This window comes from Thamnophis sirtalis, unplaced genomic scaffold (assembly GCF_051295495.1).
Source record: "Thamnophis sirtalis isolate CommonGarterSnake01/CBP01778 unplaced genomic scaffold, rThaSir2_p1.2 scaffold_1, whole genome shotgun sequence".
NCBI classification, from domain to species: Eukaryota; Metazoa; Chordata; class Lepidosauria; order Squamata; family Natricidae; genus Thamnophis; species Thamnophis sirtalis.
The window spans coordinates 165672306-165697554 of record NW_028261381.1 but is presented as its reverse complement, the minus strand read 5'-3'; the positions used below and the strand labels follow the sequence as shown (position 1 = coordinate 165697554).

Here is a 25249-nt window from a genome sequence, read left to right as displayed (position 1 = left end):
CCTTCACTGCTCTTGATTGACTCTATGGTTGAGAGAGGGAAGGATTGGCCCCAAACCAGCCAATGGCGTTCATAGGTATGAGAATGGAAAGGGGTGTGGAAGAGTACTAAACCCCAGGTCTCCACGCAGTCCAGCTTCTTAACCCCTATACGTCATTGGCACTCATCGGTTTATTTTTAAGGGAGGAAGGATGCTGGCATTTACCAGGATATCCTCTTAATTTTCTGTTTAACATTGGACACAAATATAGGAAGCTAATTTACTTTAGGAAGCCATTTATGTATCCATTTCAGTTCTGTACGGTCTGTTCTAACTGCAAGTAGCAGTGCTCAACCCAAGACAGTTCATTTAAAGACCAAGTGGCTACACTGGAGTAATGTATTAAAAGGCTGGTTAAGTGTTCAACTCGGTCACTTTTTCCTGGCCTAGCATGAATAAATGAATACAACCCGTTTGGTTGGCCAAAATTACAATGTATTATGTGAACCCGGAAAATGAGTTCATGTAATAATAAAGGTAAAAGGTAAAGGTTCCCCTCGCACATATGTGCTTGTCGTTCCCGACTCTAGGGGGTGGTGCTCATCTCCGTTTCAAACCCGAAGAGCCAGCGCTATCCAAAGACATTGCTGTGGTCATGTGGCTGGCATGACTAAATGCCGAAGGTGTATGGAACGCTGTTACCTTCCCACCAAAGGTGGTCTCTATTTTTCTACTTGCATTTTTACATGCTTTCGAATTGCTAGGTTGGCAGAAGCTGGGACAAGTAACGGGAGCTCACTCCGTTACGCAGCACTAAGGATTCGAACTGCCGAAACTTTCTGATCGACAAACTAAAAATCTTAGCCACTGAGCCACCGGGTCCCTTAAAGGTAAATAAATAAAGGTTTGAACTTTTTTTTTCTGATTCTTGTTAATTTTAATAATTATTCTTCAAGAATCACTTTGGACAGAGAAATAGGTGGCATATAAGGGTAATTAAAATGTCATCTTCCCCCTCACCCCCGGATTTTGTCCCAGGATTTGGTTAAAATGTGGGATGTGACTCCTTAACAATTGTGATTGTGCAGAGAATATGGGGCATCCCAACTGGATTAACTATTGGCTGATTTTAATCGGCATGCTCTATGATATCCAGGGTTGTCTGGAGTTTTCAGACGGCCTTATGATAGGAAGACCTAACATCCCTAATAGTCGCTATTCTTATTTAACCATCGATTACATACACACTTTGACACAGACTTGGGACTTTGTTATTATTATTTTAATGAAAGGTTGAATTCTGACTCATTTTTCTCATGCTCTTGCGCCATATCAGCAAATATTCTACCTGCCACAGATGCTCCAGGAAGCTGTAAAGAGTCGAGCCTGCTATTGCTGAAGCCGCTCCAGATCAGGGCTGTGCTCAAATCCAAACAAAGTGGGAGAATGCAAAGAGAAGAACCACAGCAAGACACCCCCAGATTGAGGTGTGGTGACCCAGCACGCTGTCAACACACCCATGGGAAAAAGAGCCCGATTCCCAACTTTCCAAAGGAACAACAAAAACATGAGGCATAAAAGCACCTGGCAGATCTGATGAAGGTATAAACTTTTTTCTGTGCAAACAGCAGGGAAGGTACATCATTTCCCCCCTGTCCCTCTCTTACTATATTAGCACAGCTTTGCTCAACCTGATACTCTGCAGATGTGGTGAGAAAAACATCTGGAGGCTCCAAGATTAGGGACATCTGCATGAGGGGAGAATGGGGGAGTTACCCCCAAAAATGTTTTTTGAAGAATGGGGCAAAAAGGGAAGCACAACTTGACGAATCACTGCCAGATGAGATAAAGACCAGATGGCCTTTTTAAAAAAAGGATTTATAAGTTCACAAAAGTTCAAGGGACTTAGGAGAATGCTGTTACCAGATGAGTCTGCTTAGGGGTCTACCTTGGGTCTGGCTCATTGGACTAAGACACGATTCTTTGTTGGCTGGGTTATGACTTTCGCTAATCATCAACTGTAGCTCACAAACTATGATGGATAATCACAACTCTCCCAAAAGCCACATTATGGCTTAGCATGTGGGAGGACCAAGCCAGGGTTTTTTTTTTGACTACTAACTTGCCCCAAGCTTTTTCCCAGTGTTTGCCAGTATTAACCTCTTAAAGGGAAATGAGCACTATATCTCAGCCCGTGTGCATGTAAAAAATGGGCTGTACCATAAACTCTAATTTTTAGACAAAACACTGGGTAATTTTTTAATATATGCAATGCTTGACATATTATTTCTTGGGCCAACAGGCTGGTATAGCCCCCAAAAGCCAAACTTAAATGAGTTAAGCCAGGAGAAATAATGCAGTTGTCATTTGATTACATAAATTAAATGCAGGTTAATTTAATTCCCGTGCATTCAGTCTTTTTGCCCCTTCTCACTTTAAAATATCGCAATCTAGGGACAACTTATGGAAGGCTTAGAACAGACATGTCAAAAATGCGGCCTGCGAGCTGGATCCGGACCGCAACAGGCTCAGAGTTGGTCCCGCGGGGTCGTCCCAGAACAACGAGGGACCAGCCGGTGCCACCCCAGCCACGTCCACTCAGTCAGCTGACCGGGCCACGCCCACCCCGACCCCTCAAAGATGTTCCAGCCAGCATGAGAAAAATTCTTATGGCAAAATGGAGGCTGTGACACACACACAAACACACACACACATACAATGCTGATGATATGTGGGGAAACTGCATCTTTCCTATCCAGGAAGGAGAGCACTGTATTTCAACCTTGGCAAATTTTTAAGACTTCAACTCCCACAATTCCCCAGCCAACATTGCTTGGACCACATGTCTTAAAACTGCCAAGGTTGAGAAACATTAGACTAGAGAATGCACTTTACAGCATTTTGTTATATCCAACCTGGGATTCTCCAGGTTAAATCACATGCTTTTCTGCTGTCCTCCAGGGGCCTTGCCAAAATTCTACCCCTGCAGCCCATTTGCCCCACAAATGTCACACTTCTATCCCAGTGGCGGGATTCAGCCAGTTCACACCACTTCGGGAGAACCAGTTGTTAACTTTCTGAGCAGTTTGGTGAACTGGTTGTTGGAAGAAATCATTAGGGCAGAGAACCGGTTGTTAAATTATTTGAATCCCACCACTGTTCTATCCCCACCTCCTCAAACTAGGGTTAAAAACACAGTAGAAGCTTCTTTGCCATACTATGAGCAATTATACTGAAGCTTTCCTCCCTCCTTCCAGCTCCTCAAAAAGGTCACGTCTGCTGCGTTGATATTGCTACAAGCTGCCTCAAAAATGTAGAGGAAAGGCATTTAAAAAAAAAAGGTTAAAAGCTGGTTTGCAAAATTCCCCCTTCATACAAGAAAGAAACTCCATTCTTTTTTCTTAGATGATTTGGGAGACTTCAGGTCATTCTAGAAGGAAAGCTGTAGGGAAAATGTTTAGCGTAACAATTTTCAGTTGTATTTATTTATTAATATACAGCATTTTGTAGAGGGTGAAGGCAGAGTACATAGTGTTCCCTCTTCCTAATTTTTCCTACACCAACCCTGCAAGGTTGGGCTTTGAGGCAGAGACTGGTCCAACGTCAACCAAGTAGCTTCCATGGCTGAGAGGGAACTAGAATCTACAGTCCTCATCACTCCTAGTCCAGCCCCTTCTGCACAAGACCTGATAGGCTGAGAGGGGAGTACTGGCCCAAATATCAGCCAATGAGTTTCCATGGCTTGAGAGCAGACTGGAATCCAGTTCTCATCACTCCTAGTCCAGTCCCTTCCCCACAGACCTGATTGGGCTGAAAGAGGGAGGAACTGACACAAAGTCAGCCAATGAGCTTCCATGGCTGAAAGGGGGACTAAACCTGGGTTTCCCCACTCCTAGTCTAGCACTATTCATACTAGGCCATGCTGCCTTTGAACCCAAAAACCCTCTCTCCAGGTCACCAACATGCACACAAAAAGGGAGAGGGGTCTTGACTGTGCAGCTGCATCCATCATTGTGACTTATTGCCCTCCCCCCTTCCATGATCTCGCCTCTCTATTTATCTATACACAGCTTATATATACATAGCCTAGTCATTGCATGCCTTTAGAAAAGGTTTGTGTGTGTATAAACTCTTAAAGCAGCAGCTCAAAAACTACCCATAACAACACTGGCATGAAATCAAATTAAACTGGGATTATAATGTATCCATCGCCCCATCAGTGCATTAGAGAAAGGAAAAAAAATCCGAGAGGGAGCTGAGTTTTGCTAACTTATTCTAGGACATCTGGCTTCACAGTGAAATGTGGTAAAAACTATAACTCCCATTATGAACATGTTTCTGAGTGGTTGGATTAAACTCCTAGTTAATCCTTACCAGGTTGGGAGGGCATAATCCAGAGGGCAGGGCACTGAACAAATAAGTCCTGGAAAAATAGATTTTTTTTTTGCAAATTTACTGTTCTGTATCTAAACAAGATGTCATATTATGGGTGATTACCGTATTTTTTGGACTATAAGATGCACCGGAGTATAAGACGCACCAAGATTTCGAAGAGAAAAACAAGAAAAAAATAGTTTTTGGCCTTCATGCATCCAGTTTTTGCCCTCCTCAGCACTCTGCAGGCCTCCCAACCCTCTACATATCCCACAGGACGTGCAGGGCAGGGTTTCGGGAGGCCAAAAATGGCCGTATTCAATGTATAAGATGCACTGTTATTTCCGCTCCGGGGTCTGTGTGCATCTTATACTCCAAAAAGTACGGTAATTACAGCTGCTCTGAAGCAGCATCTGAAGAGCACAGAAAGAAGCACATGGGACAGAGTGTGTGAATACTCAGACATGGTTCCTAATACAATAATTGTAAGATTATTGGTTTGAGGTATTTTTTGTGTGAGGTGTGCATGCAGCAGACCAAAATTAGTCTTGTTCTGCCAACCTGCAGGCATGGCTTGTTCAATAAAGTACGGTGAAAAAGAGCACAGTTTTGCACAATGTATGAACAAAATGTTAGTCTATCTCTTAAGAGAGAAAAATATTCTTCCAAATCTGTAATGTGTTGTTCTCTCCAGAATGGCAGATCCCATAGTTGCTGTTGGCATTTCTTGGCATCCGCAAAGGTGTAGCTGGTGGGTGTGGCGGGAGGAGGATGGAGAAAACACCATAATAATTGGTGAATTAAAACCGCCGAATAATGGGGCAGAGCCGGCCCAGGCCAATTTACAGGCCGCACAACTGATCTGAGTGGCTGATTGACGCTTCTGGTCTCTGGAATTTACACACAGAACTGATAGGAAATCCTGAGAACATGTTTGGATGGGTGTCAGTGTTGGGTGTATCACTCAAAGAGATAAATCAGAAAGACAGTTGCTTCGAGATGGAATAGCAAGTCTGAGTGCAGAATTTCCTAAGTTTAAGACTTTGGCACTTCCAGTTCATAAAGGTGAGGAAATCATAGGAGGTGCAAAGAAACCTCTCTGCTTGAGAGAGTCTAAAAAAAGTTTTTCTTAATTGGAGTGCCAATTACCTCCACTAGACCAATTAGATCCCACAGACTAGGCCTCCTCCGAATTCCATCCGCCGGCCAATGCCGACTGGCGACTACCCGGAGGAGAGCCTTCTCTGTGGCTGCTCCGACCCTCTGGAACGAACTCCCCGTGGAGATTCGAACCCTCACCACCCTCCAGGCCTTCCGCAAAGCCCTTAAAACCTGGCTGTTCTGACAGGCCTGGGGCTAAAGATCCGCTGCCCCCGTCTCGAATGGTATGATTGTTGTGCTTTTTAACTATGTCTTGTTCTGTGTTCTTGTTAAACTGTTTGTATCCCCCCTTCCCTTTTTGAGCTGTGAGCCGCCCTGAGTCCCCTTAGGGAAAAGGGCGGCATACAAATGAAATAAAACTCAAACTCAAACTCCACCTCAGCAGCTTTAAGATGCCTGGACTTCAACTCCCAGAATTCCCCCAGCCAAGATGAGGTTGATAAATACTGGCCTAGAAAGACTGCTCATCAATGTTGCAATATGGAGTTGGGTGGACCTTGCCTGCTTTTCTTTAAATGCATTTTTATCCAGCTCGTCTTTTAATTACACAGCCTGAATCAAAAGGAGCTGACACAAAGGTGGTGGGTTTTCTTCCAGCCCTAGAGAACAAAAGCCAGACAGAGCCGGAGTGTAAACTTGTGGATCCAAATCCCACTCGTGATTCCTTAAGTATGGAAGAAAGAACAACAATAATACCCCTCAAGCAAATACATCCCATAAGGGTTGACTGTGGCAAGTATCTCCATTTTGAAACACTTTTTTTTTTTTTTTGGTGAAAAAGAGCATCAAAGGGGGAAAACACAGCAGACACGACAACCTTCAGGCACAGAACATGTGGCGTGGAATTTGGCTTTGTTCTCCCCGCCTGTAGCTTCAACATTCAACACTTGCACAAACTTGTATTGCCCGCTGGCAGAAAAAAAAAAGCATTTTCTCGAACACACGCCCCAAATCAAAGTGATCCCCAGTGACAATGGAGTTCAGTTCTTTACTTTCATGCTAAAGGACCAGCCCAAGTAAGAAAAGAGAGCGCTCTGTAGCTTTATACCATTAATAAATAAAAAGGGTGGGAATTTCCCTTCATTTTCAACTTTGTTTGGCTCTTCATTCACCTGGGAGGGGGAGGAGAGACCTTCCAGGTGTTTGGGACTATGACTCCTCCATCTCTTGCCCATGGCTAAGAAGCCAGGGTATCTCGAAGGGACCAACCTGACAGTTCCATAAGTGCCATACACAACACCGATTGCTCAAATCACTGTTTTTCAATGTTGCCAACTTTGTGTCGACTTCAACTCCCAGTATTCTCCTGCAGAAGGCTAAAGTTGCTAAGATTGAAAAACACTTGAGAGACCGCCTGCTGCCAATTACCTCCAATAGACCGATTAGATCCCACAGATTAGGCCTCCTCCGAATTCCATCTGCCGGCCAATGCCGGCTGGCAACTACCCGGAGGAGAGCCTTCTCTGTGGCTGCTCCGACCCTCTGGAACGAGCTCCCCGCGGAGATTCGAACCCTCACCACCCTCCAGGCCTTCCGCAAAGCCCTTAAAACCTGGCTGTTCCGACAGGCCTGGGGCTAAAGAGCTTTTGCCCCCCCCCCCTCGAATGGTATGGTTGTTGTGTGCTTTTAAATTGTGTATTGTTTTGTTCGTCTTTTTTATCCCTTATCTGTACCCGCTTCCCTTGACTTGGATTGTGAGCCGCCCTGAGTCCCCTTCGGGGAAAAGGGCGGCATATAAATGCAATAAATTCAATTCAATTCACTTCTTTTAAAAAGCAAAGCAAAGAACAAGAATATGTCCATTGGCTTATAAAATATGAACGCTTCGCTAAATAAGGAAGTGCCAATAAAGAGGAATAGCTCAGGGTTGAAATGAGGGGGTTCCTTGGTGCTCTCTGAGCTTGGTTTTTTTTCTCGCAGATGTTTCATTACCCAAACTAGGTAATATCATCACTGCGTAAAGAAGTACATTTTCAAAAAGCCCACATATTTTTAAAAAAAGCACAACCATAGCAGAGTCAAAATAGCAGGATGTCATTTTATTCCTTAGATCCCTGCTCCAGATAATCTTTTATGTGAACAGCCCTCCAGATGAGATCAAGGCAAACAAAAAAGAAGAAAAGAAACAGTGGTGTTTAACTGGGGGGAAAGGAAGCCTTAAGTCACTGGACCAGATTTTTAACCATAGTCTCAATATTAGAAAACGTGTTACATCTATATTAAAAGAGCTTGGGCTATTTCTCCCCAAAGGGAAGAGAAAGTTAAGCAATACCTGATCCACCAAACTGCGTGCTACCCAGAGTCGTGGGTCTGTTTTTTCCATTAGTCACTGGCAAGGGAAACATCTAGAAAAAAGAAAGCAAACAACAACAAGATTAAACATCGGAGAACATGGGTGTGGGGAGAAAGGGAAATAATTCAGCAATTAAAAACATTCTGAGAGGTACCGCCACAGATTTAGCTATCTAGCCAAAATCCAAAATGAAACAAAGCTGTCGTATTTCATCAGTGAGCTCTTCAAACTGTTTGCAAAAACTGTTGCTATTTTTATTTTTATTTTATTTTTTTTGCAATTGCTGGATAGGCAATAAATCTTCTGCAGGGTTAAATTATTGGGCTGCCTATCTTGGGTCTGTTTGCCATTTAAAAACCACTATGCAAACAATAGAAAAACCCACCCAGAGCGCAAGTTGCAACGATAAGATAAAAATCAGAAGCGGCAATAATCAAGGCAATAAATTAAAGCATAAAAATCAGAATAAAGCAGCAAGGAAGCCCCTAATGTTCTAGTATCATGAAATAGTTCTTCAAATTCCTAGGAAATGAAAACATCTTCGATTGGCTATCAACGTTTTCAGAAGGTCATCTCTAGGGGATCGCATTTCACAGATGAAGCCTGATCCCGTAAGAGTCAAAGAAGTGGATTCTTAAAAATGAATGCAGATGATCAGTTAGAAATGCATTTCTAAAAGACCTCAGTTATGTTCACTTAGGAATCATTCCAAAAAGGGCAAAGGTAGATTTTTGCCCTTCCCCAAAGAACAGGTAGAAGCACAGCTGTTAGCATAGCTTTCCCCAACCTTCTATCAAGCGTGTTATCTAAATGAAGCAATAACCAGTTCCTGAGCAGGTAAGGGGCAGATTAACCTAAGCAGTGGGAAGAGGGAGGAAGGACCAACACACTCCAACTTCTAGCAGTGTGTGTATGTGTGTGTATGTGTGTGTTCACCTCTTTTCCCACACAGCCTTGGGAGTTGCCTTATATTGGTCCTTCTATGGCTAGCCTTTTTTGTCATCACATGCCAAAAGCCCACACCTATAATGCAATGCACGTATCACCCTCCCCATGCACCCCTCCATGCATGCACTTTGTCCCCTGCACATGTGCGGTAGAGACCCTAAGACCAGCTGGCCAGTGGGAGGCGTGCATGCACGCACGATGGAGCTGGGCTGGGGTGATGGCTGGCGTGTCCACTGAGAGGGCTCTGCATGCCACCTGTGGCACACATGCCATAGGTTCGCCATCATGGTTCTATATGGACGTATTTGATACTTCTTTCCCCTTCTAAGTGTGCTGCCCACAAAGGCTGAAAGAGAAGTCTCCATTCTAGAAAATAATTGAACAGTCCCCACAAGCCAGGGTTGATAGACAAACAGTCTTGCCTGATATCATCCAGATGTGCCAGGATGAGATCCAGCCCATCTGGAAGGCTTCAAACTGGGGAAGGCCGGATCAACTTGAGGGTCACTCCAAGGTCTTGGCTGAATGAAGAATGCCCCTGATGGGCACAGCCAACTGTCTAGTGAGAAGTCAGGTCATTGGCTTATCTCCGTTAGGCATTCTGGGTCTATCCAGCTGTAATTTCCATTCCTCTGTTTTGAGCCAGTCTGCCCAATGATCAGAGATAGCATGAGCTGCAGTCCAGAAATATCTGGAAGGACCACAGACCGGATTCACACAACATATTTAACTAGACTGGAAAGCGGGTGAGTAGTCTGGCTCATCATGTTCAAACCAGGATATCACATTTAGCCCATATATGGTTTTTTATTTCCAACATAATATGTTATGGGAACCTAGAAATGGCACATTGTTTTGTTAAAATGGGTTAGGGGACAGAATGTTGTGTGAACCCAATTATTCTCTTCTCTATAAGACAGCTAAAGGTCAATATCCTGCCAGAGGAAAATGCCTTTGGTAATTCTAATACTTTTGCATGGACATGCCAGGAACTAAGTTAAGGATAATTAACAGAATAACAGAGTTGGAAGGGACCTTGGAGGTCTTCTAGTCCAACCCTTTGCTCAAGCAAGAGACCCTATACCATTTCAGACAGATGCATGACCAATCTCTTCTTTAAAAAACCTCCAGTGATTGAATACCCTCAACTTCTGGAGGCAAATCATTCTACTGATTAATTGTTCTGTCAGGAAATTTCTCCTCAGTTCTAAGTTGCTTCTCTCCTTGATTAGTTTCCACCCATTGCTTCTTGTTCTACCCTCAGGTGCTTTGGAGAAAAGGTTGACTCCCTTTTCTTTGTGGCATCTCCTCACATTTTGGAACACTGCTATCATTTCTCCCCCAGTCCTTCTTTTCATTAAATTAGGCACCCAAATTCTTGAATTTTTTCTTCACACCCTACAATTATAATTTTTATATGTTTTCTACTACCTGATATTAAATTAGCAACTCTGGAGGATAACTGATCTAGTCAACTGCTAAAGACAAACTCAGAATAAGACTACAGTTGTTCAATCAACTGGTTCCAATTAAAAATGCTTATCAGTAGTCCCAAGCTTACAATCGGGACTAGAATTTCCAACGCTAAGCGAGACAGTTGTGAGTTGCACCGAATTTTACTGTTGTTAAGTGACTCACTGCGGTTGTTAAGTAAATCACCTGGTCATTAACTGACTTTGGCTTCCCCCATTGACTTTGTCAGAAATCCGCTGGGAAGGTTGCAAATGGTGATCACATGACCCTGGGACACTGCAACTGCTATAAACACGTGCTGGTTGATTAATTCTGATCATATGACGGTAGGGATGCTGTAATGGTTACTAAGTGTAAGGACTGGTTGTAAATTAGTGCTTTTTTTTAGTGCTGTTGCAACTTTGAACCGTTGCTAAACCAATGGTTATAAGTTGAGGACTACCTGTCTTCAAAGGAAGCTACAAACGTTTTTCGAATTTTCAATTGGAGTATTACCAGTGAAATGCAAGTTGTCAGGCGCTCTCTTAAGAGGCATTTCCTACCCTGGTCCAGAAAGACATCACAGAAAATGTGGAGTCCTTGGTGCTCTCTGAGCTTGGTTGGTTTTTTTAGCAGACGTTTCATTACTCAGCTAAGTAACAACAGTAACACTGAAGACGTTACCTAGTTGGGTAATGAGATGTCTCTTAAGAAAACAACAAAGCGCAGAGAGCACGAAGGACTCCTCATTTCAACCCTAAGCCACAAACAATCTCTTCTGTTGGCCCCATAGATAATGCTTCCTCTGATGCTTTCTCCTTTTCTGCTTCTCAAAAAAGACTTCTTTTGTGGAAAAGTATTTCTCCACTTATTCTAAGGAGGAGTGGGCTGCTGGGGGTTTGCAGGGGTTCAGGAGAACCTCTAGCTAAGATTCTGTGCAGCTCAGAGAACCCCCAAATCCCACTTCTGGCAGGTCCCACCTACTCCTCCCCTCCCAGAGCCGGGAACAGGCCTGGGGAAGGCAAAAATGCCACACCCGCCGTGGTGCAGGAGATCAGCTAAGTCACGTCCACCAAGCAACCAGACAGAGAACCGGTTGCTAAAAATTGTGAAGGCCATCCCTGGGAATGGGGAATATGAGCTGTGAGGGGTCCTTGGTGCTCTCTGAGCTGGCTTGTTTTCTTGCAAACGTTTCCTTACCCAAACTAGACAGCATCAGTGCACTGATGATGTTGTCCAGTTTGGTTAAGGAAACGTCTGCAAGAAAACAAGCCAGCTCAGAGAGCACCAAGGACTGCCTCAATGTCAACCCTGAGCAACAAATATTCTCCTTTATTAATATGAGCAATTTATTTATTCAGAAAAGTTGTATTGCCACCGACTCGCACATGGCGACTCGAGGCGGCTTACAAGGATCTAAAAACACCCTTATAAAAATAAAGATAACAAAAGAGTAATGCCACGCCCCCTCATTTTTTTTGTGTGTGGAACAAGTGTTTTCGGGGAGTGAGGGCTGCAATATATACCTTCTGCATGTATAAAACAAAGGAAATCTGTTTCTCTCTCTCTCTCTCTCTCTCTTTTTAAATAGTCGATCAAGTGAAGTGACTAAGGCCTTTAACTTAGCTGTTATTTAGAAGCAAAGCTGGCTGAGGAATTCTGGGAGTTGAAGTCCACAAGTCTTAAAGTTGCCAAGGTTTGAGAGTCCTGATTTAGAAATAGAAGAAGGAGTTCTTCACTCAACAGCCAGGCACAAAATTAGAAACAATTGGCACTAACAAATACTATACTATTCCATTTTAATTCAAAGTAGTAGTCTTTTTTTTTTTTAAAAAAATCATCTTGCTTTTCTGAAAACTTTTTGTCGAATTTCAACATTAACACTAAACATATGGATGACAAAAAAAACCCACAAATACCCATCTAAACCTTATTAGCATAGCCCCGCCCCCACCAGATCCTTGGGAGTTCTACTTCCTGCTCACCCTCAAATGTGACAGGCTGTGTAAGATAACAAAGGCCAAATCTTAAGAACAATAGCAAAACAGTAAAACAGGCAGCACTTGCAGTGACCTGCTGAACATGACAAAATTAATCCCATCTGTCTGGGAAATGTTCTCTTTCGGGCCAAGGGAGAAAGGAAGGAAGGAAGGCAGATTAAACTCAGACCAGTTCAAAAACATTTGCACGATGCAAAAAAGAAAAAAAAATCATAAAAGTGGAAAGATCTCCCACATTTATCACTCCTGCCGCTTTATTTTACCCTTGCTCCATACACATTCGCAGTCTCGCTCCAGCTGTAAGTTTCCTTCCAAATAAAATTTAAAAAAAAAAAAATCTTCCTGCTTGTTACCCCCACAGGAAGGCCTGTGAAAATATCCATCAATCCAGCACTGGGGAGGCTTCAAATGAGACCTGTTTATAAAATGACAGATACAAAATTGTATCTAAACCTATATTAAAAGGTAGCATGTCTTCAAAAGTGCCAGCTATTATAATAGCAATTGTGTATCTGCTACTATTTGCTTGCTTTCAAGTAAGATGGTTAACACTATCAAAATGAACTCCTGAGATACATCTGTTTCTCCAGTTACTGGCTTCCCAGTTCTACTCGGTCGCATGCTATCAATTTATGGCTTTTGATTCAGTTCCAATGAGGTCTGTATTTATCACCAGGCCTCCATCATCATCATGCAGACTGCTTTTCAAGTCACCTAACCTCCTAGGTCCATGATGGCGAACCGATGGCACATGTGCCACAGGTGGCACGCAGAGCCATATCTGCTGGCACACGAGCCGTCAGCTCCAGCGCGCATGCGTGCACCAGCTAGCTAATTTTCCTTTCCAAACTTCCAGTAGGCCCAATGGGCCTGTTTTTTTGTTCTTCCCAGGCTCCCGAGGCTTTCCTGAAACCTGGGGAGGGCAAAAACGGCCTCCCTCAGAGGCCGCCTGGAAGCCAGAAACTTCTGGTAGGCCCAATAGGCCTGTTTTTCACCCTCTCCAGGCTCCGGAGACTTTTTTGAAGCCTGGGGAGGGCAAAACGGCCTCCCACAGAGGAAATACCAAGCTTAGCTTGGAGCCGAGCAATGTGGCGTGCATGGGGTGGGAGCGTGGGGTTGTGCGTGCATGCATACGTGGGGGCGTGCTTTGCATTATGGGTGCCGGCACCCATGCGCACTATCACATTTGCATTTTTGGCACCCAACAACGAAAAGGTTAGCTATCCCTGTCCTAGGTGCTCCTCTGCCAGTAAAAATGCCAGCTTTGAAGCTTCTGTCAGAAAATCCAGCCACTTGTAAAGAAAATCGGATCCTATTCTAAGATGTAGCCTCAATCCAGAGGAGGGATTGGCTCCTGGAAAAACCTTGTGGGAATCAAGGTTAGTTCCTGCAGGCATGGCCACTGTCTAACCGGAGGGAACCAGATATCTCACAGAGCTGAATGCTCTTTCAGTTGGAAAAAAAAAATCCTAGAAAGATACATCAAGCCAACCACCATAGTTTCTCTGCCACTAACCGATCTTCCAGGCAAGATTCTTTTTCCAGCCCTGGAAATTACAGGAGATGTGACTGTGTTCAGTGCAAACCATGATATGAGACGTTGAGATACTTGCATGCAGAAAATCAACAGGCCAGGTGGCATTTTCTGTGGCACATTAGTTTTAGGGTAGATCGCCTCTGCTTGATCACGCTAAATTCATATTCAGCCCAGGGTGGGTAGGGTGAGGGACCAAAGGAAACTCCTAAGGCCATTTTATGTAATGCAGGTAGTCCTCGACTTACAACAGTTCATTCAAGTGACCATTTGAAGTTACAATGGCACTGAAAAAAGTGACTTATGATCAGTTTTCACACTTATGACCGTTGTGGCATCTCCAGGGCCGTATGCTTTACATTCAGAAGCTTGACAACTGCTTCTTATTTATGATGGTTGCAGTGTCCCAAGGTCATGTGGTCATCTTTTGCGATCTTTTGAGAAGCAAATTCAATGGGGAGATTCACATAACAACCATGTTCCTGACTTAACAACTGCAAACGATTCACTTAACTACTGTGGCAAGGAAGGTTGTAAAACAGGGCAAACCTTAATAAATGTTTCACTTAACAACAGAAATGTTGGGCTCAATTGTGGTCGTACTTTGAGGACTACCTGCATGTATATACAGTTGTTCTCAACTTATGACCACAACCGAGCCCAAAATTTCTATTGTTAATAAGCGAGACATTTGTTAAGTGAGTTTTCCCCCATTTTACGACTTTTCCCACATTTGTTAAGTGAATCACTGCAGTTGTTTAGTTAATGACACGGTTGTTAAGTGACTCTGGCTTCCACATTGACTTTGCTTGTCAGAAGGTCGCAAAAGGGGATCGATCGCATGACTCCGGGACACAGCAAGAGTTTAATATATGACTCAGTTGCCAAGCGTCTGAATCTTGATCATGTGAACATGGGGATGCTGCAGTGTGAAAAATGGTCATACATCACTTTTTTCAGTGTCGTTGTAACTTTGAGCAGTCACTAAACGAACTGTTGTAAGTCGAGGACTACCTATATCTTCTAAGCAATCTTGACTCCTGGCGACTACATGGCAAGATTTCAGAAGTGGTTTGCCACTGCCTGCTTCCTAGGGATGAGAGACCTGGCTAGCACCAGATCTCCCAGCTGTGCTTAAGGCAAGATTAAAACTCACAGTCGCCCAGCTTCTAGCTTTTAACTATAACACCACGCTGGGTCCCTATCTTAATATAGAAAAATACATCATTTATTCAAGAGACCCTGAAAATGTGTACTCCGATCACCACATTAAGGGGCGTGAAATTCATTTGCAAAGAGTAAGAATTTGGTTTGGTCTAGTGGTTAAGGCGCCAGTTTAGAAAGAAGGAGACTGTGAGTTCAAGTCCCACCTTAGCCATCAAAGCCAGCTGGGTGACTTTGGACTAATCACTTAGAGACTGTGAGTTCTGATCCTGCCTTAAGTATGAAAGCTGGCTGGGTCACTCTCTCTGTCAGCCCAATCCACCTCACAGGGTTGTTGTTATGCGAAAAACGGGAGGAGGAAGGTGTGCAGAATATGTTTATTGCCTTGAGTTATTTATAAAAATAATGAAGGCAGGATATAAATAAAAAATAAAAAAAATTAGAGGAAGAGAAACCTGGGGAAAGAGAACAGACCACAAAGAAGATGGCAGCCCCCCCTTTAAGCAGCAAACTTTTCCTGCCAATATGGAACAAGTGGGGAAAAAAATAGCCTCTCCAGTAACCCTCCATGATCACTGCATGACGCCCCCAAACATTCACAACCAGGAGAAAATACAAGCCAATCATTAACAGAGCAAAGGGAACTAAACGGAACAGAAGATAACACAATCTGCCCACTGCTCCTCCCATGGGCCACAGAATATTGGGGAACAAACGCCCACATAATGTGGGCGGAAGGGACGCTGCTGCAGAACCAGGATGTTCCCCCGTTTGAACAAGCCAGAAGCAAGCCACGAAAAGAGCAAGGATCCAGCAAGGATCGCCCCTAGTCATCCTTTGCTCCGCATTTATCTCTTTATCTCCCTCCACGGTGTGGCGAGTCTCTGCCAGCTTCCTTCCAAAGAGCCTCTTATCTTAAAAAGGCTCTTATCTTAAAAAGCCAAGGTCTCCCACCCTTTGAAGTACAATTTGAATGACAGTTTTCCAACTGCATCAACTCCTGTCAGTGAAAGCTGGGGGGGGAAAAAGTATTGAGAAGAAAGGGAAAGAGATGGTGGTCTTACTGGGAGGCACTGGTGAAACATCCAGTAAAATATTAAGCCAATGGCCATGTGGATCCAGGGCACCGTTCATTAAACTTCAACTATAAGATAGTATGGACTTCAACTCCCAGAATTCTGGCTGGAGAAGATGGGTGGACTTCAACTCCCAGCATGGAGAATTCTGGAAGTTGAAGTCCACAGTTCTTAAATTTGCCAAGTTTTGAAAAACATGGATTCGGGACAAAGAAAGCACCCTTGATGTTTTTTCAGGTCCTTGGGACATTTGGGGTTAATACAGGTATAGAAAGATGCAACAGAGAAGCCAATCCAATCAACTAATACCCCCTCAGGAAGAATTAAAAAAAGTATTGAGGCAGGAGGGGACCCCTCAACAGCACCCATTTCTCAGCTTTGCCTGTTCTCTGTCCTTCTAAATTCCTGCTTCAAGCAAGCGTACCTACTCAACCAGCCAACGCTACTTTCCCTGCCCATTTCAGATCGTTTGCAAGAAATTCGGCCGGCAGGACTTATTTCCCAGTGCAATAAACACAAATTAAAATTCTGGGCTTGGCCAGAAAGCAGACAGAGAGAGGGTGGGGGTGGGCTGAAGACGAAACCAGGATGAATGGTAGCATTTTGCACAGTTACTAGAGCCTTGCACTTTGATCTGTCGGGTGGGGTGGGGGGTTTAAAGGGTGGAAGAAGACACCCGACTGATTACCTGCTTTGTTTTCTTCCCATCAGGCCAACTACTGTACCTCCTTAAGCCTTCACAACAAGGAGTCTATGCAATTACTGGTCCCCCTTGACACTCTTAAGTACAGAGAACAAACAAGTTGAAGCTTGTAGTTTGCGACTCCCAGTTAACCCCCCCTCCCTTCTGCCAGGGGTATCCTCCAACCCCTCCCCTTGCAGCCCAGAGCATGCCGGGTACAAAATGGAGCTGCTGCTCTTTTAGACACCCCCCCTTCTCTCTCACTCACACAAAACGACCCCAAATTCAGGGACTCTACAGAGCCTCCATCGCCCCCAGCGTCTCACTTACCATACTGAAATCTAGGAGATCGCTTAATTCCTTGTCGGTCCCTGCTGCAGCCATTCTTTGTTGCTGGTTCATATTCCCACCGATTGAAATGGTGTCTGTCTTTTTTAGAAAAAGGACACGGGGAGGGAGAGAGGGAGGGAGGGAGGGAGGGGAGCGATACGGAGGAGAAAGGAAGCAGGGATAGGAGTGGAGAAGAGAGAGATTATTATTATTATTTTAATGGAATGGAAGCCTTTCAAAATCAGCTCATGTTATTCAATACTAGACACAATATGCAACTATTTCTCAGAATTATAAATCCTTCCGGGCAAAAATTCTCTAGCAAGCAACAAGTGAGTAATTAAAACTCTTTCTCTCTCACACACATACAGGCATGTGCACATGCACACACAGTATTTTAAAGTGCCCATTTCTTGACTGGGGCCACTTCAAAACCAATTTAAAAAAATTAAAAATCACAAATAATCGCAGGAAGGGAGGGGGGGGGAAAGCAGAAATCTAAAGGTTATGGCCTTTTCCATTCCAGATCACCTGTTGCTCCAGCTACTGATCTAACACTTAGAAAAGTTGCTGACCTTTGATTTTTAGGGTCCCAAAGTAATTCTGCAGTTAATACTAATACCTCATCTATTTACAAATCCATCAATCACAATTCCGCTCCCCCCCCTCCTTTTTTTTTCTTTTTTCTTTTATCCGGACTGGAGGAGTTCTTGTTCTTGCAAATAATAAAGCAAGGGTTTCATTTCCTGCACCCTTAAAAGAGACAGTAGGAAAGACTTTAAAAAAATCTGAATTTTGAATACAGCCTCTAAAAACTAAAAATCAATGTGTGATCCAACCCCCCACAGGGCAATTACCCTGCAATCTTACACTAACCTGAGAATAAGCCCTGTTGATCTGCCTAAACATTTGAGCAGAGATGCAAAAAATAAAAAAGGCATGTCTTATGTACCAAAATTCAGGTTAACAGTGAACACAAAAATTCCATCTTTTGCACACACACACACACAGTCTTAGCTTTCTCTGTGGAATAGCTAGTTGTGTTGATGAGGAACAATTTTCTCTAATCAACGGCTTCCTTCGATCATCGCCTCACTTTCAATCCTTCCCAGTCCCCATCCTCCCCACATAAAAAAAATAAAACTATATATATAAAATAGACTGTAGTGTCCTTGGGGCAGGGAGCCTTTGTTAATTTTGCCTGCCCTATGCTGCTGACTGGGTGGTTTTTAACTGTCTGTCTTTTTTGCAAGCTGCCCAGAATCATTTGGGAGTGGGTGGCATGCAAATATGTAAAACAAACAATAATTATTAACAGCTCCTTGGCTTGAAAGAGGCCACAGAGGTCATCAAATCCAGCCCCTTGCTCAGTGCAAGAATTACAAAATAAAGACCCAAATTACTTGCTGGATTGTAAGAGCCTAGCTGTATATTTGCACCATGAGAACACAGATAGTTTATTGTGAGTCAACACTGCACAACTCAATGGGAATCTACTGCAGAGTAAACCTGGCCCATTTTAAGCTACCTTTTCAAGCACAGAACTTTTTTTTTCTTTTTGCATCTGGGGAACCTCCAGATGCAACAACAATGTCCACAATCCTCAGTCAGCAAGGAAAGGCTGCTGTAAAACATTGATGGGGGGAGGTGTTGTTGTTGTTGTTGTCCTGGTTGTGTGAATCTGATCAATGGGGGTGCAGCCTAGGAAAGCAGCCAGATCACAGCTTTAAATTTGCAGTCTTCAGAAGAAGAAGAAAATTACTTCACGCTGTGATGTGAGATGTCCTCACATTTAATCTCGCTTGTTGGTAAAAGCTACAGAACAGAGAAACTTCAAGGCTCAGGAATTGAAACATATAATTATTATTACCTTAAATAATATTTTATTTTAAAAAAAAACCTCGTAAGACTTTAGAGCTTCTGGTCACCCACCAATGACAAGAACAAAACAAAAGGATGTATAACTCTCTGCCACAAGATATGGTACAAGCCATTCATTTAAAAAAAAGGGAGTTCAAATTAGACAAGAGGACAAATGAAAGATTTTAGTACTTCTTAAGCATGAAAGTGGGATTTAATTTCCACACAGGCCTTTGATCCCAAATGAGACGTGTCAGGGCACAAAACAAGAACTAGAGTCCTTAATTTCTTTGAGGCTTGTGAACAGAAAGATACTTGGACACTTACACTCACATGGAATCACAGACTTGGAAAGAAAGATACACCCAATTATTGATATCCTTCCCTTATTATTTTTATAAATAACACAAAGGGGGCTGACATACCTAATACCCTTTCCTCCTTCTATTTTCCTCACAATAACAACCCTCTAAAGTGGGTTGAGCTGAGAGAGAGGGACTAAGATGGGTTACCCAGCCAGATTTCATGCCTAAGGCAGGACTAGAACTCACAGTTGCCTAGTTTCTAGCCTGGCGCCTTCACCACTAGATCAATCAACTCTCCTGCTCAATGCTCCTATTTCAGCTAGTTGAAAATGGGAGACCTCCCCGCCCCCCATTCTTTAGAAATGCACAAGGGGGGTTTGCCCCAAATTGCCAGAGCACACTTTCTACACAATACATGCTAATCAGGGGTTGACAACTCAACACATTTAATTGCTCTGTTCTCCTGAGATTCCTTTACTCAGGGGTCCCCAAACTTGGCAACTTTAAGACTTGTGGACTTCAACTCCCAGAATTCTCCAGCCAGCTATGCTGGGAGTTGAAGTCTTAAAGTTGCCAATTTTGAAGACCTCTGCCTTTACTTGTTTTCTTCCTTTTCTGCATGCCCCCAGGGCCCATTGCCCCTTATAAATCAAAACCCCTAAGTATTCTAACTATGCCTTATATATTCATTGCTGATCTTATGTAACAGACACATGCAGATAGATAGGTAGGTAGATGTGTGTGAGAGAGAGAAAGAGGGAGGGAGGGGGGAGGGAGAGAGAGAGAGAAATAGAGAGTTAGATAGATGCCTGTTGCTTGAGTGGCTGGGTAGAAACTTCAGAATCCTAGATATGTCTACTTGAGAGTAAGCTCCATGATTGCCAATGTGCTTTACTCCACACAAAGCACAATTAGGATCGTAATCCAGACTTTTCAGGCTATGCCATGTAATGGGCAGAGAGGCCCACTGAATACTATGAGGTTACAAGACTGTGCAGCAAATCCAGTTTACTCTATAATTTAGAAGGGAAAAAAAGAAAGACTCACACCCACTCACTTTCTCTATGAACTTAGTGAAGGCAATTGAGTAATGGTGCAATAGAGCCTTTAATTTCAGCAAACTATCTGGCAATTACTTTTTATCTGAAAGTTGCTAAGCGTGTTTCCAGAAACTCCTTGTAATAAGGGCTAAATTCGAAGGTGGAAAACAAAACTTTTGATCATTCGCCCAGAAGGCCAGATTGCATTCCCGAAGACCTGGATTCAACTCACTGTGGAAAACTCACCGGGCCCGTCTCTCCCTCTCAGTTCAGCCTACCTCATGAAGATAAATCTGGGAAAAGCAGATTGCTACACGGGAGGAACATTGGCAATGAAATAAAAAATAACCCCAAAGATGTAGGGTATCCCTAGCATTTCTCCTCACTTTGGGGTGAGGAGCAGAGAAGGATGGCAGAAATTGGTACCCTATCAATCTACCTCTTCATCAAGCTTTTTTTTTGCAAACATAAATTTCTCTCTGCCCTATTCACATATGTGTGTGTGGGGGGGATGGAAAAAACACCCCCTTAAACTGCATTTCAGCCCTACTCCGCTAAGGGCACTTGCCAGTCTTAAGCTGAGGCACAGCAGAATCCCAGACACGTGCTCTCGGCATGAGCAATCGGCTGGATCCGGCCGATGAACCCGGTCTCACTCCAGACACGGATATTCTAGGAGAGGCCCGGAGTTCAGCCCCTGCGAATCGGGCTGGTGCTCTCTCTGCTTTCCGCTGGCAAAGGTCCACGAAAGAACACAAGGGCAAATTGAAGGCGGCTGGACCTCAGGAAGGAAACGTGGTGGCGTTGAGTTTTCCCCTCCCCAAAATATTTCTTCAAATCTCTCCCTGCCGGAGAAAGTGGCTGTGCCCCCCCCCCCAGCTGATGGGCGTCCCCCAACCTGCTCCCCCACCCCGTTCCAAGCGGTTCCCCTCCCTCCCCGCTGCCCTTCAACCTGACTCATATGGGGTTCCTTTCACTGGAAGCAGAACACTTTTCCCCCCCTTCAGGACAAAGACTTCAAACCAGCTCCCCGGGACCCTCCCCCCATCCCCCAGGCCCCTCCTCCTCCTCCCCCCTCCCCTATTACCATACTTTTAAAGGAAAAAAATTAAACTCCCGGCACAGGTTTATGGATATTTGCTAGAACTCTTCTGCTTTCCATCTTTAGGCAACTTAATGTAGTCACACAAACAGATCAAAAGACGGAGAGGGGTGTGGGAGGTGGGGGGGAAAGTGAAGAGCCAGGGAAAAACAAATCTAACACAAAGCAAAGTGTGTGCGTGTGTATGAGGGGGAGGTGTTGCCTGTGCATTAAAAAGAAAAGTTTGCAATACGCTCAAAGGCTCCAGACATCAACCTTCACACAGCGCTTTTTAGAATTTCTTTTTAAATTACTGGTTGGAAAGAGGTGGGGGGGGGAATCCACATTAGGTTTTTTTTCCTCCTTTCCAGTTTGGTTTAATGCAGCAGACAAGGAATCTCTTATATGCAAGCAGCTGCCATCTGGGGCCTCACCCCCCTCCTCAAATGCAGCAGCAGCACCCATATTACTGGACGATAAATGCTGTATCTGAGGATCGGCTTGGGGGTCTCCCTTTTCTCTTTCAGCAATTGAGGCCTAACTTATTTTACAGCCATTAACAACTTGCTCACAATAAAGCAGCCAATTGGCAGATTCATTAATATATTGTGTTGCTTTGACAATACATGCAGGTATACAGAACGATTTCACTATAGATTTTAGATATGTAATAATATACGTAACAGGAACAAGTGACTGAAGAAAACATTATCCAGGCAGATAAGTAAAAGATCTACGTACAACTAGACATAAATAACGACCTGTTTTATTTAAGGTCTGGGGAACATTTTCACTCAGAATTTGAAGCATTATTTCAAATTACACAAGAACTTTGCGGCTATTTGTCACCTTTCTCGAAAATTAAAAAAAAAAGCAGAGGGTTTGTGCCCATTCGATTGGCAAACAGCAACAACAAATATTTAAACCAGAGACAATTGTTTTATACACAGGGACAGTGAGGTCAGAAGAAAGAAATAGTTTTGCCTACAGACTAAGTTCTCAAAAAGAATTCTCCCTACAGAGTTCCAAAAATCTAATGGTTGCACTTAAATTCTGGGATATTCTAAAAGTAGGCCTAGATTGCTGCCATACAAACTTCCCAAGGAAATATCTGAAGGGAAAAAGTGGAACGGGGGTGTGGGGGGCTTGAACCATACCTCTTTCATTAAATAAAATAAAAAAAGCTGAAATAAATAATTAAATAAAGTAAGCATTTAATCCCAGGCTCTGCTTAATTTCATCCATGGCCAAAACCTTGCATTTTCCCAATTTCCTTTGTGCAGCTCATCTAATAATTGTGGAGAGGAGGGTGGCATATACGTTGGGTTTGGTACATAAAACCTGCTGTAGAAATATTAAGAGTTACAAAAGGAATGGAGGTTTGTTTGGGCGGGGGGGGAGATTTGTAAATGGAAGCTGGGAGAAGAATAATCCAGTCAAGCAGTGACATCAATGTGATATGTTCCCATTTAAAAAGTTTGTCACTTTCATTAGCCTGTGCTGGGGTTTTGTTTTGCTTTTAAGCATGGGAGGGTCGCGCACTGGTAAAATATAAATTAGGGTGGGCGTCTGTGGGACGAAAGAGAAAGAATCGGCAAACTGGGATTTAAAAGGGAGACGATATTGTAATCAGGGACACCAAACTGGTGTGTGCTTTGCTCTCCAGAGTGAGAGTGTGAAGAAAGAACATTAAAAACTTTTGAGAAAGGCTGCCTTGCAAAAATAGGCCGGGAATACAATCACCGGCCGGAACATCTTCTGGGCTCTGCCCTCTTTGAATCCATACTGTTTGATAACTGCACCCTAAATAATAATAGCTGACACACCAAGTTTTGGTGCTGGACAAAGTATAATAAAACTTCCCATAGGCAAGAGGGAGAAGTGTGTGCGTGTGTATGGGGAGGGAGACTCGTATGCATGTGTATATCTACTATGAGTGAATTCTGGATCCCTTCATTAAAATGAACAAACTACTGCAACTGAAAAGAAGCATCTGTATTCTTTGCCGGGGAAATTAAGACATCACTTCCCAGTGTTTCTGTCTTTAAGGACAATAAACTTCACAGCCAAGAAAATGGGGGAAAGTCAGCCCCCTTCTGCTTTAGGTTATTACCCCTCTTCCCCCAAAAAGCTGAACTCCGCCACAGGTCTAAAGGAAAGCTCAATGGAGTAAAAAGCTTGTTGCTTTTCCCCCACCACCCTCAAAAGGAGTTAAGACCCCCCCCTTTTGCTTCAGCTAACTTCCCGCCCCATGAAGTTTAATGCCACTTCCGGGGGGGGGGGAGAAAAGAAAGGACAAGTGTGCGTGCGTGTAGGGAAAGAATAGGAAAAAAATACACCGAAATAATAACAAACATACAGAGAGAGAGAGAGTGTAACAGTAATTACTAAGTAAGGGGCAGTGCCGAGGAAAGTAGCAAAGTTAAATCTATAGACCCGCAAGAAAGAGAAGAAAGACTCAGACTTAAGTCAACTCTCCCCCTCCGAAAATAAAATAGTTCCGTGGAGGGGGAGGAGTCACAAACGAACCCCCCAAAAAATTAAAAGCAGAGGCCCTCCCCTAGTTGCTTACCCCCCTCCCCTTCCTCAGGCTTACCTGCTCGGCTTTGTGGTGGGGGAGGGTTACATCCACAAGTATGGCTGAAGATTCCCGGGGCGCAGCCGGGGTGGGCGCCCCGGTCGCCCCTCCTGCCTTCCTATTGTTCTCCCGGCGGCGACGGAGACGGTGGAGGCAGCTTTAACAATGTCCAAGCAAACGGAAATGGCTACAGTGTAGTAAAAACTAGGGAGGGAGGCTTCTTTTTAAAAAAAGAAAGGAAGGAAGGGAAAAAGAAAGGAAAAAGAAAAAGAAAGGAGAAGGAAAAAAAAAAGCGAGAGTGGGAAAATAAATTAAGAGAGGACGGGGAAAGGCGCTCCCCCCCTGAAGGTTCAGTCTGCCTGCGCCCCTCGGGCTGCGAGTTCGGCCGCGCCGACGTTCGATCGAATGTTTGTCCCAACGTTCGATCGGGTGTTTTGCCCCCCGCCAGGAGCTTTTGATGTGGCCTCTTCAACGTTCCATCCGCGCTTGGAAGATAAAAGTGCTTCCGATCCTCCGGCCGCGGACCCTGCTTAGCGCTTGCTTGGCTGGCTCATGATAGCTCGAGCTTCTTTCTCTTTGCGTTTTTTTTTTCCAACCCCCTTGCTCGCTGGGGCAGCGGACGGGCGCCCCCTTCTCCTTCGCCGCCTTCTCCTCCTCCTTTCCTTCCACACATCCACACACACACATGCACACACACAGAGACACTCGCATCAAGACCTTCCCCCTCCTTCTCTGGCGTATCCTTCCGCCGCAGCAGCCACCATCACTACCAACTGCACAAGCCCCCAAAAAAGCGGGGGGGGAGGGAGGTGGAGAGGAGTGAAGGAGGGAGGAACACGGCTGATTTCGCCCACAGGGTTCTTTTTCGGAGCTCCTAAGTCCGGGAGTTGGGAAAAGAATGGGAAACGGAATTCTTCCCAATGGGGATTTTCTTTTTTGCTTTTACTTAGCAACCGGCCGACAATAAAACTCCGCACGCTCAAATATTTCCGGGGAAAGTGGAAAAGAAGAACGAGGGATTTGAATGGATATTGCTTAGGACTAGTAGGTCTTGCCTGCAAAACTCCAGGCAAACTTTAGATAGGAGTGAGAGATTAAGGACACTTTCTCTCCCTACCCCCTCCAGCATTCTGCTGCCCCTTTTGGTAGTCTTGGGGTGGGTGGTGGTTGTTGTTGTTTTTACAATGAGATCCAATAGCCCCGTAGTTTTTATAATTGTGTACAGGTAGTCCTCAACTTGAACTCATTTTTGTTTTGTGACCATGCGAAGTTAACACAAGCGTGCTGGAAAACAAATAAAAGTGACTTACAATCGTCCCTTGCACTTTAGGGACTGTTGCAGCTGCCCCACATTCACGTGATCAAAATTCGGATGCTTGGCAACTGGCATGG

The 25249-nt window shown here is 44.1% G+C and overlaps 1 protein-coding gene across 6 annotated transcripts in view; it reads right to left on the bottom strand.

Annotated features, from left to right (window-relative positions):
- The window catches only part of TCF3 (transcription factor 3), a 133597-nt gene extending 109027 nt beyond the window's left edge, over nucleotides 1–24570 (bottom strand). For 2 of the 6 annotated variants that reach the window (XM_087702782.1, XM_087702791.1), the window contains exons 1-3: nucleotides 23876–24569; nucleotides 16994–17092; nucleotides 7787–7859 (exon numbers count right to left, since the gene is read on the bottom strand). In XM_087702782.1, the coding sequence (XP_087558908.1) occupies nucleotides 7787–7859; nucleotides 16994–17065 (145 nt within the window). In that variant the 5' untranslated portion in view covers nucleotides 17066–17092; nucleotides 23876–24569. Of the gene's footprint in view, nucleotides 1–7786; nucleotides 7860–16993; nucleotides 17093–23875 lie in introns of all 6 variants that reach the window. The other 4 variants (XM_087702757.1, XM_087702772.1, XM_087702798.1 and 1 more) reach the window with 3 other exon arrangements.
- Between the last annotated feature and the right edge of the window lie 679 nt (nucleotides 24571–25249).